The sequence below is a fragment of the Hyla sarda genome, chromosome 3 (genome assembly GCF_029499605.1).
Source record: "Hyla sarda isolate aHylSar1 chromosome 3, aHylSar1.hap1, whole genome shotgun sequence".
Classification (NCBI taxonomy): domain Eukaryota; kingdom Metazoa; phylum Chordata; class Amphibia; order Anura; family Hylidae; genus Hyla; species Hyla sarda.
In genome coordinates this window covers 121,771,570-121,790,702 of record NC_079191.1, presented here as the reverse complement: position 1 = coordinate 121,790,702, position 19,133 = coordinate 121,771,570, and the positions used below count along the sequence as shown (strand labels likewise).

Genomic DNA, 19,133 nt, shown 5'->3' with positions numbered 1-19,133 from the left:
AGGTATCTGATCTGCTGTTCGGTAACACTGTAGTTCACACACATAAACATACACGCATTAGCGTACCTTGCACAAGTAGCTTAATCATTTGTATTTTTTCTGTCAGTTTATCAGAATTAAGCCAAATACAGCAAGAAAGGGCCCTGGCAGCCTCAATTGCGGATATCCTCTGGACGGCAGGAGAAATGAAGAAAGCTACAATCTGCCTCATCACCAGTGACTCGTACTTCACAGAAAGCCCTGACTATAAAACAGATAACTTTACAGAAAAGGTATGTAAGAGCAGCACTTCTAATAGTATTCATTATCCAGTGCTGCATAAAACATGGCACACAGTCTACAGAGAAGAAATGACAAAAAAACTTTTGTAGTCCAGCTCTGTCACTATTGACAGTCTTTAATAATGTATAAAGAGTAGTCGGGGATTTCTGACACCCTATTTAAGAATTCTGAGTTAAAGGGGTAATCTGCTGCTCAGTGTTTGGAACAAACTGTTCCGTACGCTGGAGCCGGCGCCGAGAGGTCGTGACGTCATGCCCCCTCCCATAGACTTGCATTGAGGGGGCGCGGTGTGATGTCATGAGGGGTGGGGCTATGACATCACAAGCTCCCTGCTCCAGCGTTCGGAACAGTTTGTTCCAAACGCTGAGCAGCGGAGTACCCCTATAATAGAGAGGTTCCTTATCGGTTAGCCATACCATGGCACTTCAGGACATGAAATGTCTGTACATTACATGGAGAGCCCACGGTTGTCATTGGAACTGTTGAATTCTGTAATTCCCCTGTGGTGGTCCTGCAGTGGCACTGAACACTTGCTGTCAGGTTCTTACACAAATTACATAAGATATCAGCAGGGCTAATATATTCTACAGAATTTTTTTTCCCAAGTATCACTATGTATAACATATGACGTTCTACATTGAACAACCACTGTATTAAGAGCAGCTACCTAATAATGAGTTGGTCCACCTTTTTGGGTGATGGTGGCGATCAGATGTTATAGAACAGATTCTACAAGGTGCCGAACATCATTCACCATTCATTTTATAGATTGTGGTACGATTGAGCTGTCCTGGTACCTATGTTGCAATTCCAATCTATGAGAATTTGTCATGAGAGAAGCCATTTCTAATGGCATAAATCTGTTTGTGGGGTACTGTGAGCTCATTTGCAAAGCTATTTTCTGCGTATTAAAGTGTAATATTAGCATACACTGATGTATTACAAGTTTGTAAGGTTTAATGTTTGCATATGACGTGTAAGGATTAGTGATGACTTGGTTAAAATAGATTTTTATGCTGAACCTTCTAGAACAGCTGTGGGAAGAGTCCCTAGCCCAGCTCTACTCCAAAAGTGGGCTGGACCAAAACCCAATTTCAGTCAAAGTCTGACTTTTGCTAAAGCCACATGTCCCCCAGCTCTGCTCTGTGGAACTGACCAGTTGGTCAGTTTAGTTAGTGAAAAGTGTCTGTACCTAGCCTAGAGTGTTCCTCCAAAGTTAGGGTCAGGTCAGAAGAGAGAGAGAAAAAAAAAAAGTTGAGTATTCCTCCTGTGAGAAGTTCGAACCTCTTATACAATTCAAGTCTACTTCAAGCAATTCACAAGCCCTGTTCCTGTTCCAGCTGGGTTCCATCACCTGAGACAGATCTGGGCCATGCATACAGTGATCATGGCACTCTACAGAATTTGGAGGATTTGTCCAAGAGATCGTCTCCAGTCCACACTGTGAGGTCAAAGTGCTACCAGTTTACAGCTCCAAGAAGGAGTATCATCATCTTAGTCAGAGGAAAATATACTGTAGCTGAACAAGGGTTGCTCTGCATACACTAATGTCTTCAGTGACCTATGGTTCAATATAGTACAGTGTGGCCAGCTACCATGTCACAGAAGTTTCCTGCATGTGCCCTGCACACAGGTTATCGTGCCGCAACAAGCCATGAGTAACAAGTTCAAGTACTTACATCACATCATAAGAGTCTGAACTCATTGGACTGTATCCCGTAGCAATTGTTTTCCCGTTTGCGGGCGTGATGTCACGAGGAGGCCGGCGTGACGTCATGAGGGGGCGGCCTCGAACACAGAATGCCGCACACAGCTTTTGAGTAATAAACTTCCGGGCCCTGCGAGCGGAGCTACGAAAGGCAGGGCAGTGGAGAACCCCTTTAAAACGTGTAACATTGACTAAATTTGCATAGAAGGTTCAGTAAAGTGTTTAAGCTGTAATCCTAATGTTCTCAGAGGTCTCATTCCTGCACTTTTCATTGCAAAGACTGGGGAACATCAGGTTAGCTACACCACCTTTCCAAGTGAAATTACCACAACAATAAAACTACAATCCCCAGTTAACCTGCACTACAACCTTCCCCTTGTACTGCATGATGACTAATGGTCACAGAGCATGCCAAGCAAAAGCTCCCCAGACCATGACACCGCAACTTTCAGCTAGTTGCATTCAAACTGTTCCGCCACAGGTTTAGTCTTCATGCAGTTTACACTAGGTGTGGTCCCAACTATTTGTATAGTTGTTACGCCGAGCGCTCCGGGTCCCTGCTCCTCCCCGGAGCGCTCGAAGCGTTCTCTCATTCGCAGCGCCCCGGTCAGACCTGCTGACCGGGTGCGCTGCGATATTACTCCCAGCCGGGATGCGATTCGCGATGCGGGACGCGCCCGCTCGCGATGCGCATCTCGGCTCCCGTACCTGACCCGTTCCCCGTCTGTGTTGTCCCGGCGCGCGCGGCCCCGCTCCTTAGGGCGCGCGCGCGCCGGGTCTCTGCCATTTAAAGGGCCGCTGCGCCACTGATTGGCGCAGCAGGCCTAATCAGTATTCTCACCTGTGCACTCCCTATTTATACCTCTCTTCCCCTGCACTCCCTCGCCGGATCTTGTTGCCATTGTGCCAGTGAAAGCGTTTCCTTGTGTGTTCCTAGCCTGTGTTCCAGACCTCCTGCCGTTGCCCCTGACTACGATCCTTGCTGCCTGCCCTGACCTTCTGCTACGTCCGACCTTGCTCTTGTCTACTCCTTTGTACCGCGCCTATCTTCAGCAGTCAGAGAGGTTGAGCCGTTGCTGGTGGATACGACCTGGTTGCTACCGCCGCTGCAAGACCATCCCACTTTGCGGCGGGCTCTGGTGAATACCAGTAGCAACTTAGAACCGGTCCACCAGCATGGTCCACGCCAATCCCTCTCTGGCACAGAGGATCCACCTCCAGCCAGCCGAATCGTGACAGTAGATCCGGCCATGGATCCCGCTGAAGTCCCACTGCCAGTTGTCGCCGACCTCACCACGGTGGTCGCCCAGCAGTCGCAACAGATAGCGCAACAAGGCCACCAGCTGTCTCAACTGACCGTGATGCTACAGCAGCTACTACCACAACTCCAGCAACAATCTCCTCCGCCAGCTCCTGCACCTCCTCCGCGGCGAGTGGCCGCTTCCGGCCTACGATTATCCTTGCCGGATAAATTTGATGGGGACTCTAAGTTTTGCCGTGGCTTTCTTTCGCAATGTTCCCTGCACTTGGAGATGATGTCGGACCAGTTTCCTACTGAAAGGTCTAAGGTGGTCTTCGTAGTCAGCCTTCTGTCTGGGAAAGCTCTGTCATGGGCCACACCGCTCTGGGACCGTAATGACCCCGTCACTGCCTCTGTACACTCCTTCTTCATGGAGATTCGAAGTGTCTTTGAGGAACCTGCTCGAGCCTCTTCTGCTGAGACTGCCCTGCTGAACCTGGTCCAGGGTAATTCTTCTGTTGGCGAGTATGCCATCCAATTCCGTACTCTTGCCTCCGAATTATCCTGGAATAATGAGGCCCTCTGCGTGACCTTTAAAAAAGGCCTATCCAGCAACATTAAAGATGTGCTGGCTGCATGAGAAATTCCTGCTAACCTGCATGAACTTATTCATCTGGCCACCCGTTTTTCCGAAAGGCGTCAGGAGCTCCGCCAGGATATGGACTTTGTTCGCACGAGGCGTTTTCTCTCCCCGACTCCTCTCTCCTCTGGTCCTCTGCAATCCGTTCCTGTGCCTCCCGCCGTGGAGGCTATGCAAGTTGACCGGTCTCGCTTGACACCTCAAGAGAGGACACGACGCCGCATGGAGAATCTGTGCCTGTACTGTGCCGGTACCGAACACTTCTTGAAGGATTGTCCTATCCGTCCTCCCCGCCTGGAAAGACGTACGCTGACTCCGCACAAAGGTGAGACAGTTCTTGATGTCAACTCTGCTTCTCCACGCCTTACTGTGCCTGTGCGGATATCTTCTTCTACCTTCTCCTTCTCTACTATGGCCTTCTTGGATTCCGGATCTGCAGGAAATTTTATTTTGGCCTCTCTCATCAACAGGTTCAACATCCCGGTGACCAGTCTCGCCAGACCCCTCTACATCAATTCTGTTAACAATGAAAGATTGGACTGTACCGTGCGTTACCGCACGGAACCTCTCCTAATGTGCATCGGACCTCATCACGAAAAAATAGAATTTTTGGTCCTCTCCAACTGCACTTCCGAAATTCTTCTTGGATTACCGTGGCTTCAACGCCATTCCCCAACCCTTGATTGGTCCACAGGAGAAATCAAGAATTGGGGTACTTCTTGTCTCAAGGACTGTCTTAAACCGGTTTCCAGTACTCCCTGCCGTGACCCTGTGGTTCCCCCTGTAACCGGTCTTCCTAAGGCTTATATGGACTATGCTGACGTGTTCTGCAAAAAGCAAGCTGAGACTTTACCTCCTCACAGGCCTTATGACTGTCCTATTGACCTCCTCCCGGGCACTACTCCACCCCGGGGCAGAATCTATCCTCTGTCTCCTCCAGAGACTCTTGCCATGTCAGAGTACATCCAGGAAAATTTAAAAAAGGGGTTTATCCGCAAGTCCTCCTCTCCTGCCGGAGCTGGATTTTTTTTTGTGTCCAAAAAAGATGGCTCCCTACGTCCTTGCATTGATTACCGCAGACTTAATAAAATCACGGTAAAGAACCGCTACCCCCTACCTCTTATCTCGGAACTCTTTGATCGCCTACAAGGTGCCCACATCTTTACCAAACTGGACTTAAGAGGTGCTTATAATCTCATCCGCATCAGGGAGGGGGACGAATGGAAGACTGCATTTAACACCAGAGATGGACACTTTGAGTATCTGGTCATGCCCTTTGGCCTGTGCAACGCCCCTGCCGTCTTCCAAGACTTTGTTAATGAAATTTTTCGTGATCTCTTATATTCCTGTGTTGTGGTTTATCTGGATGATATTCTGATTTTTTCTGCCAACTTAGAAGAACACCGCCAGCATGTCCGCATGGTTCTTCAGAGACTTCGAGACAATCAACTTTATGCCAAAATGGAGAAATGTCTCTTTGAATGTCAATCTCTTCCTTTCCTAGGACATTTGGTTTCTGGCCAGGGACTACAAATGGACCCAGATAAGCTAGCTGCTGTATTAGATTGGCCACGCCCCTCCGGACTCCGTGCTATCCAACGTTTTTTGGGGTTCGCCAATTATTACAGACAATTTATTCCACACTTTTCCACTATTGTGGCTCCTATCGTGGCTTTAACCAAGAAAAATGCCAATCCCAAGTCCTGGTCTCCCCAAGACGCATTTAAACATCTCAAGTCTGCCTTTTCTTCTGCTCCCGTGCTCTCCAGACCTGACCCAGCTGGAGCTGTCCTTCTACAAAAAAATTCTTCCGGGCATGCTGTTACTTGTGGGTTTTTTTCTAGGACCTTCTCTCCGGCGGAGAGAAACTACTCCATCGGGGATCGAGAACTACTGGCCATTAAATTGGCGCTTGAGGAATGGAGGCATCTGCTGGAGGGATCAAAATTTCCAGTTATCATATACACTGATCACAAGAATCTCTCCAATCTCCACTCTGCCCAACGGCTGATCCCTCGCCAGGCCAGGTGGTCGTTGTTCTTTGCCCGTTTTAACTTTGAAATTCATTTTCGCCCTGCCGACAAGAACGTTAGGGCCGATGCCCTCTCTCGTTCCTCGGATCCCTCGGAAGTAGAGCTCTCTCCGCAACACATCATTCCTCCTGACTGTCTGATCTCCTCTTCTCCAGCCTCCATCAGGCAAACTGCTCCAGGGAAGACCTTCGTTTCTCCACACCAGCGTCTCGGGATTCTCAAATGGGGACACTCCTCCCACCTCGCAGGCCATGCGGGCATCAAAAAATCCTTGCAACTCATCTCTCGTTTTTATTGGTGGCCGACTCTGGAGACGGATGTTGTTGATTTTGTGCGGGCCTGTACTGTCTGTGCCCGGGATAAGACTCCTCGCCAGAAGCCTGCTGGTCTCCTTCATCCTCTGCCTGTCCCCGAACAGCCTTGGTCACTGATTGGTATGGACTTTATTACAGACTTACCCCCATCCCGTGGCAACACAGTTGTTTGGGTGGTCGTTGATCGATTTTCCAAGATGGCACATTTTATTCCTCTTCCTGGTCTTCCTTCAGCGCCTCAGTTGGCAAAACAATTTTTTGTACACATTTTTCGTCTTCACGGTTTGCCCACGCAGATCGTCTCGGATAGAGGCGTCCAATTCGTGTCTAAATTCTGGAGGGCCCTCTGTAAACAGCTCAAGATTAAACTAAACTTCTCTTCTTCTTATCATCCCCAATCCAATGGGCAAGTAGAAAGAATTAATCAGGTCCTGGGTGACTATTTACGGCATTTTGTTTCCTCCCGCCAGGATGACTGGGCAGATCTTCTACCATGGGCCGAATTCTCATACAACTTCAGAATCTCCGAGTCTTCTGCTAAGTCCCCATTTTTCGTGGTGTACGGCCGTCACCCTCTTCCCCCCCTCCCTACCCCCTTGCCCTCTGGTTTGCCCGCTGTGGATGAAGTGACTCGTGATCTTTCCACCATATGGAAAGAGACCCAAAATTCTCTTTTACAGGCTTCATCCCGGATGAAAAGATTTGCCGATAAGAAAAGAAGAACTCCCCCCATTTTTGCTCCCGGAGACAAGGTATGGCTCTCCGCTAAATATGTCCGCTTTCGTGTCCCCAGTTACAAACTGGGACCACGCTATCTTGGTCCTTTCAAAGTCTTGTGCCAGATTAACCCTGTCTCTTACAAACTCCTTCTTCCTCCTTCTCTTCGTATTCCCAATGCCTTCCATGTCTCTCTCCTTAAACCACTCATCATTAACCGCTTCTCTCCCAAACTTGTTTCTCCCACTCCTGTTTCCGGTTCTTCTGACGTCTTCTCCGTGAAGGAGATTCTGGCCTCCAAGACGGTCAGAGGAAAAAAATTTTTTGGGGTGGATTGGGAGGGCTGTGGCCCAGAAGAGAGATCCTGGGAACCTGAGGACAACATCCTGGACAAAAGTCTTGTCCTCAGGTTCTCAGGCTCCAAAAAGAGGGGGAGACCCAAGTGGGGGGGTACTGTTACGCCGAGCGCTCCGGGTCCCTGCTCCTCCCCGGAGCGCTCGCAGCGTTCTCTCATTCGCAGCGCCCCGGTCAGACCTGCTGACCGGGTGCGCTGCGATATTACTCCCAGCCGGGATGCGATTCGCGATGCGGGACGCACCCGCTCGCGATGCGCATCTCGGCTCCCGTACCTGACCCGTTCCCCGTCTGTGTTGTCCCGGCGCGCGCGGCCCCGCTCCTTAGGGCGGGCGCGCGCCGGGTCTCTGCCATTTAAAGGGCCGCTGCGCCACTGATTGGCGCAGCAGGCCTAATCAGTATTCTCACCTGTGCACTCCCTATTTATACCTCTCTTCCCCTGCACTCCCTCGCCAGATCTTGTTGCCATTGTGCCAGTGAAAGCGTTTCCTTGTGTGTTCCTAGCCTGTGTTCCAGACCTCCTGCCGTTGCCCCTGACTACGATCCTTGCTGCCTGCCCTGACCTTCTGCTACGTCCGACCTTGCTCTTGTCTACTCCCTTGTACCGCGCCTATCTTCAGCAGTCAGAGAGGTTGAGCCGTTGCTGGTGGATACGACCTGGTTGCTACCGCCGCTGCAAGACCATCCCGCTTTGCGGCGGGCTCTGGTGAATACCAGTAGCAACTTAGAACCGGTCCACCAGCACGGTCCACGCCAATCCCTCTCTGGCACAGAGGATCCACCTCCAGCCAGCCGAATCGTGACAATAGTTTTGCAAGAAACCGGTTTCATTGTGGGGTCATCAGGCAACCTTGTCAGTCTTTGGCTATTGAACCCCTGTCAATGAAAGATATAATACATGTTTATTGTGGAAATTTATTTTACTAGCTTGCTGTTACACTGCAGGGTAAGTGGCTTCACTGTGGTACATCCAGGCTAAGATACCAAACGTGTCACCTGATGCTCGCCTCTAGGATCAACCACACATGGCCTGCTGCTGTGTGATATTCAGTATGATGTCTGCCTATGGTATGTCCAGTCTCGGTACACTTTGGTATCATGGTTTGGGAACAGCCAATAAATGCAGCTGTTTTAGAAACACTAGCAAATGGTGTCTTCTGCTGTGCAGAGGAGAGGTCAATGGCCACCACATGGTAACGTCTCATTGGTCACAAGGTGTCAGCTGTCAAATGATAATGTATTGATCGTTTAGTGTATAGAAATGTGTATAAACCTGCTGTAGAACCTTAATTTAGAGGTATCATGGTGACAAAAAAAATCATGTTATTGACCAATACATGTCTGCTAAATTTGTATATCACGTGGTTATAGGAACATTTCTAAGCAAGTAATTCTATTCAAGTGAGAAATTCAATCTATAATTGCTAGTTATATCTAGGTATTCTGTAATTGAGGAACATAATACAACATATGACAACTGGTGCATAACTAGGGTTGTCAGGCTGCATTGCCTTCCTGCATAATGTAACTATGGACTTTCACTTGTTTCATAGGTGGAGCTTCACATTTAAAGGGCTCTCTGATGCTTATTTATTACATGTATTTATTAGATAATGCTAAAAATTATTTTGCAATTCTATTTATTTTTTATTTATTTTACATTTACCTGTGTTTATATGTTACATATTTGTTATGGCACCTCAAATGTTCTTTTGCTATTTTTCTGACTGTTATAAAGACCAAAAGTAAAATAATAAAGAATTTAGATAAATAAATATTTTGTAACATAGTGTTTTTATAATTGACAGCTTCAGCTTTTTGACTTTGTGGAAAAAGATACACTGGAGAAATTTCTTGGTGCCCACATACACTGCGTGAGTCTTTGTGTTGTTTCTTCACTGCTTTAGTTCATGTACATTAAATGTTTTTTATGCTTAATAAGTGTTCTCTTGTACTTCCAATCACATGTAGGTGGATACAATAACTAAAATAAAAAGCCCTATTATTGAAGACTGTAAATTGCATTAGGGTCTAGAAAGAGGGAGTTGCAGGCAGGAGAATGAGCGTTCCACTAAAATCAGTAACTATTTTAAGATTGCACATCCATTTGTCACTAGCATGGTGAGCTGTTTACTGGGTGCAGTTACTGTTACCAATTGCACTTATAAAATGCCCTATTTGTGTCACAGGTAATGGGCTAAAGACAGTTGTTAATTACCTTGATCAGTATTAAAAAGTGAATCAATACTGCCACCTAATGGCCACACATGGAATGAAACCTTTTTGGAATTCATAAGTTTCGTAGTTGATTTATTTTTTTTTTATGTTAGTTTCAAGATGAAGGGAGCCATGGAGTCATATTATTCCTGTACAGTTTGCTTTTCTCCAGGAAAATTGCAAGGTGAGACATTGTTGTACCATGATCATTTAATTTTAATCCTAAACTGTAAATAATCCCCCGTTATATTAAAAAAAAAAATTGGTGTAATTGTTTTAATATGAATTGTCAAATGACATGAAGAAATAAAGAATAATATTAATAAATTAGAAAAATAATGCATAGTTATTATAATTTATTTATTTATTTATTTAGGATTCAACAAGACCTGGATCACACAACATCTCAGCTCTTACATTTTTGTCTGGGAAATTACGTTGTCAGACAGGTGACTATGTAACACTATTACTTCAAATCTATTGCTTAATAATAAATAGATGTGGAAAAAGATTTAGCCAAAAACTAATAATATTTACTGATGTAACTGTTTTAAAGTGGTTGTGTAAGTAGCCCCCATCCATATTCCCCGTTACATTAAATGAGCCACATTGGGGAGCCATGAACAGCTCCCACCATGGCTGACCCAGCTTGGCTATGTATTATATTGAATGGCTATGCAATGGATAAATCAGCATTTGATGAACCCTTATCTACATTATGTTTTAATGTGTTACATCACTAGGATATCCCTTTAAAAGTCTATTATGCTGAACTCCTTCAATGGACCAAGTACTGTATGTTAAATTCGCTTAGCACCAGATCCGGTCTGTAAGGTGGAAGATGTTTCATCCCAATCTGTTGCACTGTCTCTACTGTTGCTTTATGAGGACATGCTCTGTCATGGTGCAGCAAGAAAGTTTTGGACAGCATTTCTCTTTTTCTGCTGCAAATTGCAGTTTTAAAGGGAATGTGTCAATCAGAAAATTTATTTTGGTAATTTCAATTTTAAACTTTACTATCTATAGTACAAAAACCTTATATCTATCGTGTATTTTCATGATAATAAATGTGCACTATGTTTTCTCAGTTATGAATACTGGGGCTAGAATTTTACACCATTCTTTTCCAGTCACCCTGTATTAGGATTATACCCTGAATAAACTCATGTCACAGTTTGTAATTGATCTAGGGGAGTTATGTTTTGACTGCTTTATTTGCAGGCAGTGTTGAATCTGATGTTGGCTGGTAGAGCAAGCCCACATGTCTTTAATGGTGACCAGGCTGTGGATGATGACAATATGGAACAGAAGTACCATGGAGTCCTTGCACGCAGTGATGTCGGATACTTACATTGGAGTAGAGAGGAAATGGAGCAGGACAGACTTCCCCAGGTAAGAGATGAAATAGTTATTTCTAATTTAAAGCTGTAATCTAATTCAAAGGGGTTTATCTTAAAAACAATCTCCCTATATGCACGGACTGGGATGAAAATTTAAAAAATCGACAATTATACTTATAGTGTTTGTGCACACAAGTATGAACCCCTTGGTTTATTGACCTGGAAACCACACCAACTTGCTCATGGAAAATCAATTTCACTTTATTAATCATTATCTTTTTTTGTTTTCTTTTAAACAGTAACAGAGTTGAGAAAAATAAATAGAATAAATGTACATGCTTGACAGATTCCCAACACATGGTTTCACTTTGAGGCTGGGTTCACACATTGTAAAAGTAAAAGAAAAAAAATCTGCTTTAAAATAGGCATAAAAAGCAGCAGTTATAAAAAAAAAAAAAATCTGTTAAAGGAGTAGTCTGGTTAAATATAACTTATCCCCAATCTATAAGTTATAGATCGCGGGGGTTCCGAGTAGAGATGAGCGAACTTACAGTAAATTCGATTCGTTACGAACTTCTCGGCTCGGCAGTTGATGACTTATCCTGCATAAATGAGTTCAGCTTTCAGGTGCTCCCGTGGGCTGGAAAAGGTGGATACAGTCCTAGGAGACTCTTTTCTAGGAATGTATCCACCTTTTCCAGCCCACCGGAGCACCTGAAGGCTGAACTAATTTACGCAGGATAAGTCATCAACTGCCGAGCCGAGAAGTTTGTGACGAATCGAATTTACTGTAAGTTCACTCATCTCTAGTTCCGAGCACTGGGACCCCCGTGATCTCCTGTACGGGGCCCCGGCAATTTTCCGGAAGCACTCGTTCCGACCCCCGCGGCCGACACACCCCTTCCATGTATCCCTTCCATGTATCCTTTCAGGTGATCGCGGAGGACCTCAGCGCTCGGTCCCCCCGCAATCTATAACTTATCCCCTATCCTTTGTCCTTTGGATAGGGGATAAGTTATATTTCACAAGACTACTCCTTTAATGTACTCTATTAAAGTCTATGGAAAAATGTCCATCAGTGCACACACTGTTTTAGGAAATGTCAGTAATGCCATATGTAGAGTTTGGATATGTTAAATGTAGCTTATTAATATTTGCTTAATTTCTGACAGGTGGGCAGCATGCTAAAAACGCCAAAGTATCCCATCTGGCTTTGCAATATTAATGGAATCTACAGTGTCCTTTTTGGAACAAATGTGTCTCTTTTGTGTGACTGGAAAATGGAACATATTTTTGACCTTTATTTCTACAGTGGGCAATCTTCCCAAAAGAAAACAGCACACCTGACAGTAGGTTAGTATCCATCACATATCCCTACAATGCTTGGCGAGCTGAGCTCCTATTATCTTCTCTATACACTGGCCTCACCTTTCACTGGATTGCTGTAGACATCACTTTCCAGTATCCTCCGTATTGTCACAGACAGAACAAGAAGTCTCAGCTTAGTTTTAGGCCTAGTGGTGAGAATGAAAACTGCAAGATTTTAGAATGATTTTAAAATATAGATAGTAAAATGGAACATGTAAAAAAAAACATTGCTAAAAAGTGCACAAATATCAATATATAAACATAAAAACATGATTTAAACAATAGGTCATTTTGCGATGACAAACCCTTAAAATTTCTGCAATGTGGAGCTGTATGTAAGCTCTGTGTGGCGCCTCCATATTGCACCATAGTACAAGTGTATTCTTTGCTAGAAGTAATTCTTGTAATGGAGAATCATTTCAGAAAACCATAGAACATGGTAATGTTTGTCTGATTCTCACAGAATCCAATAGGAAAAAGAAGCACTAGAGGGAGACAAGCAAAACTGCCTGCATCAATATTCTGGTGCAATTTTCACCAAATAAACTGACTTGCACCACATTTTCAATGTGTTTTAGACACTACAGTGGTCCCTCAACATACGATGGTAATCCGTTCCAAACAGACATCATTTGTTGAAACCATCGCATGTTGAGGGATCCGTGCAATGTAAAGTATAGGACAGTGGTCTACAACCTGCGGACCTCCAGATGTTGCAAAACTACAACACCCAGCATGCTCGGACAGCCGTTGGCTGTCCGGGCATGCTGGGTGTTGTAGTTTTGCAACATCTGGAGGTCCGCAGGTTGTAGACCACTGTTAGAGGAAGTTGTACTCACCTGTCCCCGCCGCTCCGGACCCGTCACCGCTCGTCACCACTGCCCGGGATGTCGTCGTCCATCGCTGTCGCCACGTCCCTGAGGTGTCCCGACGCTGTGGCAAGGCCTCTGCTTCCCCGGCATTCGCGCTCTCCATCGGCCACCATCACGTCGCTACGCACGCCGCTCCTATTGGATGACGGGACGGTGTGCGCAGAGACGTCATGACGTCGATGGAGAGCGCCGATGATGCAGAGGAGCCCGAAGAGGACGCGCCGGAGCCCCGAGGACAGGTAAGTGATTGTCAGCGGACCACACGGGGCACCGTGAACTGCTATCCAGCGGCAGTTGAAGCAGTCAGCGCTGCCGGATAGCCGTTTATGCGATGCCCCCGACATACAAAAGCATCGTATGTTGATGCTGCCTTCAACATGCGATGGCCTCTGAGAGGCCATCGCATGTTGAAATTATCGTATGTCGGGGCCATCGTAGGTCGAGGGGTCACTGTATTTAACCAATTTTACACATCACTCACTTCTGGCTTACCAGAAAGTGGGGTTGGCTTAAAGGGGTACTCCGCTTCTCAGCATTTGGAACAAACTGTTCCGAATGCTGGAGGCAGCGCCGGAGCTCGTAATGTCATAGCCCCACCCCCTTCATGATGTCACGCCCCGCCGCTGGCTCCAGTGTTCGGAACAGTTTGTTCCAAATGCTGACCAGCGGAGTACCCCTTAAAATATAAAGGGACATGACTTACATGCACCAAAACCTACTATGGGAGCTGTATCCCGCTCCATACACATGCGAGTTTTCATAGAGCAGTAATATAGTAATGTGTGCATTATGTTTTATGATGAATTTTAAATTAACCCTAATGGGGTATACAGTTTATAGTATCTATTACTAACAATTACTTGGGTTTCCTTTTAGATACTCACTCACATCACTGGGAGGAATCCTACAAAATAGATGAAGGGGATCATGAAAAGAGATTTCCATCACTGGAAATGATTATTAGAACCAAATGGGAAGGTGCAGCTGTAAACTGGCATGGGACTGTGCCATTTTTTTAAACATATATGGATTTCAAAGGAAGCAAAGTAAATGATATGACTATATACAGCACTGGACACTTTTTTTTTATTGGTTAGTGAATCTATAATTTTTTTCGAGCTCTAAATAAAGTAAAAAAATATAAAATGTAAAGTCTAAATAAAATGTGAAGTAATTTCACAAAAGGGCTCAAGCAAAAGACGACTTCTGCAGTCATGTACCAAGTATATAAAGTAGTTACTGCTGACTGTGTATACCATTAAAAATCAAAGCAGTGCATACTTCTATAGATGAAGAAGTGGAGACATATATTACTGGCATTGTGCAAAATTATTATATAGTTTTTGATTAGAATTCCTAAACACTAAAGGCAATGTACAAAACAAGTTAAAGGGGTTGTCTAGTAAAAGGTACCTTATCCCCTATTCACTGGGTCAGGCCCCCCACATTTTCTGGAACAGGACCCTTGCTCTCCATTATTTATATGGCAGTGCCGGAGGTGCCCGAGTGCTGTACTCAGGTCTCTTCAAAGCTACCATAGAAATGAATGGGGCACATGTAGTCTGCTGCATGCGTTCCTCACTGAGAGTCGGGGTCCTGTTCCGGAGATTGCGAGAAGTCCCAGCGGTCGGACCCGCAGCAATCAGCTACCTATACCCTGTTTTCACCTGACAACCCCTTTAATCTATATACATTTCCTGTTTATTTTAGGAACATTGCGCGCCGTACAGTAACACTGCCGCGCTAGCAGGGAGGGGGATTATGAATATGCATGAGCCAGGCCGAACGACCACTCGGCATAGATTGTGTCAGAGTGCCCGGAGCTCGGGTTGTAGCTCCGCCCATGCCCCAAGGACCTAATTGGAGTATACAGAAAACGAGGAATTACGGTAGAACAGCTGGACGGTTCGGGATGCCGTAAGTATAGTTTTTATCAGTATCACCCGCACTAAAGGCATGTATGACAGGTTAGTGCGGTTGATACCAATGACAGACTTGCTGTAAATCTCCGGGTACTTCTGATGATGAACTTATATATTTAATGAAGCAATGTTTTTTTAAGTTAAACTGAGAAAGTATCAGGGTATGTTCATACTACGGATTGTGAATGGAATCTCCGCATGCAGAACTCCACAAGCAGAGATTCCATTCTGGTGGCCGCCGCCGGTAGGGCCGCACGGCACTGTGCTGTCACCATTGACGGCTATGCAGTGTTCGCGCAAAGAATTGTCTGCCGCTGAAATTCCGCAGTGTGAACGGGTCTCGCGGAAACCCATTCACACTGATGTTTATGTTCTCAGCGCGTAATTCCATGTGTGAACATACCCTCATAGTCCTGCAGCCTAACATGAGGGGAGATTTATTAAAACCTTTTTAAAGTCCTTTTTAAAAATGAAAGAAGCAATCTGATTGGTTGCTATGAACGACTGTACCACTCTTCCTCTATACAGGTTTTGATAAATATCCCCCATGGTGTATCGAAGTGGGTTCAAAGAAGAAAAGATCCAGCTTCCAATGAAGAATATTGTGGCTTCTTTATTTCAGAGTTGCAGAAAAACACTGGCACATTCACAAACTGTACACGTCCAATATGTTTCCAGCATGTAAAATACTCTTAGTTATGGACTAAGAGTGTTTTACATGCTGGAAACACGTTGGGATTAGGATTGTTTTACACACTGGAAACACATTGGGAGTGTACAGCTTCTGAATGTACCAGGGTTTTTATGTGACTCAAATTAACAAGACATTTTTTTTTATTGGAAGCTGGATCTTTTTTTCTTTGATGCCCACTGGCCTGCCAGCCTGGGCTTGCTTCCTGCTTAGTTTCAGAGTGTGGCAGACAGTTGAACTGGATTCTCTGTATCCATATTGATTTATCTGGGTTCACATCAGTTTTCATGTACATGAATCATATTTATGAAAATTTTATACAAGCATATATAACTTTAAGAACACACTAAGTACACACTAAGGGGGACATTTATTATTGTTTGCTTTGGTAAGCAAGTTCTTAAGGCATTTTTTTTTCTTGCTTTAGTTTTGCTTATGACCCCCCAACAGGTCATGTTCTCTGGATTTCCTTAGTCTTTCACAGTTGGATATAATTATGGTCAGTGAATCAGGCATCACCACAGTTATATCACCTGTGAGTCTTGAGGACCGCGCTTGAGAAACACTGGTCTATATATTTTATATAAAATGTACACAATTCTCCTGTAAAGTCATTTTCTTGCAACCAAAGTTCCGGAATCCAGTTAAAATCCTGTTACCATACATGCCTGAAAAAACCATACATAAAAAAAAATATATATATCAGAAAATTACAGTTTTAACATCTTAAGGGCCCAGCCATTTTACACCTTAGGACCCGGCCATGCAATGCTTTTAGTTATCATTCTGATTCCGAGATAGTTTTTTCGTGACATATTCTACTTTAACATAGTGGTAAAATTTTGTGGTAACTTGCATCCTTTCTTGGTGAAAAATCCCAAAATTTGATGAAAAATTTGAAAATGTAGCATTTTTCTAACTTTGAAGCTCTCTGCTTGCAAGGAAAATGGATATTCCAAATATTTTTTTTTATTCACATATAAAATATGTCTACTTTATGTTTGAATCATAAAATTGATGTGTTTTTACTTTTGGAAGACACCAGAGGGTTTCAAAGTTCAGCAGCAATTTTCCAATTTTTCACAAAATTTTCAAACTCACTATTTTTCAGGGACCAGTTCAGGTTTGAAGTGGATTTGAAGGGTCATCATATTAGAAATACCCCATAAAAGACCCCATTATAAAAACTGCACCCCCAAAGTATTCAAAATGACATTCAGTCAGCATTTTAACCCTTTAGGTGTTTCACAGGAATAGCAGCATACTTGTATTTGCAGCCCAATTTCTCTCGACTAAGCACATACCTCATATGTCTATGTAAAGTGTTCGGCGGGCGCAGTAGAGGGCTCAGAAGCGAAGGAGCGACAAGGGGATTTTGGAGAGTACGTTTTTCAGAAATGGTCTTTGGGGGGCATGTTGTATTTAGGAAGCCCCTATGGTGCCAGAACAGCAAAAAAAAATAAACACATGCCATACCATTTTGGAAACTAGACCCCTAAAATGTGTGTTTCCCCCCAAATTTCACATTTTTGCAAGGGTTAATAGCAGAAAATACCCCCCAAAATTTGTAACCCCATCTCTTCTGAGTATGGTGGTACCCCATAAGTTGACCTGAAGTGCACTACGGGCGAACTACAATGCTCAGAAGAGAAGGAGTCATATTTGGCTTTTTGAGAGCAAATTTTGCTCGAGGGGCATGTCACATTTAGGAAGCCCCTATGGTACCAGGACAGCAAAATAACCTCCACATGGCATACCCTTTTGGAAACTAGACCCCTTGAGGAACATAACAAGGGGTACAGTGAGCATTTACCCCCATCTGTTGTCTGTCAGATCTTTGGAACAGTGGGCTGTACAAATTTTTTTATTTGCACAGCCCATTGTTCCAAAGATCTGTCAGACACCAGTGGAGTGTAAATTCTCACTGCACCCCTCATTACATTCCGTGAGGGGTTTAGTTTCCGAAATGGGGTCACATGTGTTTTTTTTTTTTGCGTTGTCAAAACCACTGTAACAATCAGCCACCCCTGTGCAAATCACCTCAAATGTACATGGTGCACTCTCCCTTCTGGGCCTTGTTGTGCGCCCCCAGAGCACTTTGCGCCCACATATGGGGTATCTCCGTAGTCAGGAGAAACTGCATTACAAATTTTGGGGGGGCTTTTTTCCCTTTTACCTCTTGTCAAAATGAAAAGTATAGGGCAACAGCAGCATGTTAGTGTAAAAACATGCTGGTGTAGACCCCGACTTCACCTTTTCATAAGGGGTGAAAGGAGAAAAAGCTCCCCAAAATTTGTTAGGCAATTTCTCCCGAGTACGGCGATACCCCATATGTGGCCCTAAACTGTTGCCTTGAAATACGACAGGGCTCCGAATTGAGAGTGACATGCGCATTTAAGGCCCGAATTAGGGATTTGCATTGGGGTGGTTATAGGGGTATTCTACGCCAGTGATTCCCAAACAGGGTGCCTCCAGCTGTTGCAAAACTCCCAGCATGCTTGGACAGTCAACGGCTGTCCGGCAATACTGGGAGTTGTTGTTTTGCAACAGCTGGAGGCTCCATTTTGGAAACAGTGGCGTACCAGACGTTTTTCATTTTTATTGGGGAGGGGGGCAGTGTAGGGGTATGTGTATATGTAGTGTTTTTTTACTTATTTTATTTAGTGTTAGTGTAGTGTAGTGTAGTGTTTTTAGGGTACAGTCCCACGGGCGGGGGATTACAGTGAGTTTCCCGCTGCGAGTTTGAGCTGCCGCACAAAATTTGCTGCATGGCAAACTTGCAGCCTGATACTCACTGTAAGCCCCCTGCCCATGTGAATGTACCCTGTACATTCACAGGGGGGGGGGGGGGACCTCCAGCTGTTGCAAAACTACAACTCAGTGCATGCTGGTAGTCATAGTTTTGCAACAGCTGGAGGCACATGGGTTGGGAAACACTGAGGAAACAGACAATGTTTCCCAACCAGTGTGCCTCCAGTTGTTGCAAAATCACTAATCCCAAACATTCTCAGGCATGCTGGAAGTAGTAGTTCGGCAACATCTTTAGAGCCAGATGTTGCTGAACTACAACTCCCAGCATGCTTGGAGTTGTAGTTTTGCAACATCTGGAGGACTACAGTTTGCAGACCACTAATACAGTGGTTTCCAATCTGTGCCCTTCCAGATGTTGCAAAACTACAACTCCCAGTATGCCAAAACTGCCCAGGCATGCTGGGAGTTGTAGTTCTGCAACATCTGAATGGCCAGATGTTACAGAACTACAACTCCCAGCATGCCTGGAAAGTAAGGGCATGCTGAGGTGTGTAGTTTTGTAACATCTGGAAGGGTACAGTGGTCTGTGCCCGACTGCGGCTGAAGATCCACTCACCTGTCGCCGCCGTCTCCGCCGCCGGGATCCGGGTCTTCAGGGACGAGGTAAGTACCGGGGCCGGGCCC

General features: G+C 45.0%; 1 protein-coding gene across 2 annotated transcripts in view; it reads left to right on the top strand.

The window, feature by feature from the left end:
* MINDY4B (MINDY family member 4B) overlaps window positions 1-19,133 on the top strand; it is a 167,970-nt gene that overhangs the window by 54,480 nt on the left and 94,357 nt on the right. The window contains exons 7-13 of one of the 2 annotated variants that reach the window (XR_008891106.1): window positions 107-272; window positions 9,097-9,162; window positions 9,619-9,689; window positions 9,882-9,954; window positions 10,727-10,897; window positions 12,018-12,198; window positions 13,962-14,177. Coding sequence is in view for 1 of the 2 variants with exons in the window: in XM_056564940.1 (XP_056420915.1) it covers window positions 107-272; window positions 9,097-9,162; window positions 9,619-9,689; window positions 9,882-9,954; window positions 10,727-10,897; window positions 12,018-12,198; window positions 13,962-14,104 (871 nt within the window). In the remaining variant the exon portion in view is untranslated. Of the gene's footprint in view, window positions 1-106; window positions 273-9,096; window positions 9,163-9,618; window positions 9,690-9,881; window positions 9,955-10,726; window positions 10,898-12,017; window positions 12,199-13,961; window positions 14,243-19,133 lie in introns of those variants that run through there. The other variant, XM_056564940.1, reaches the window with a different exon arrangement.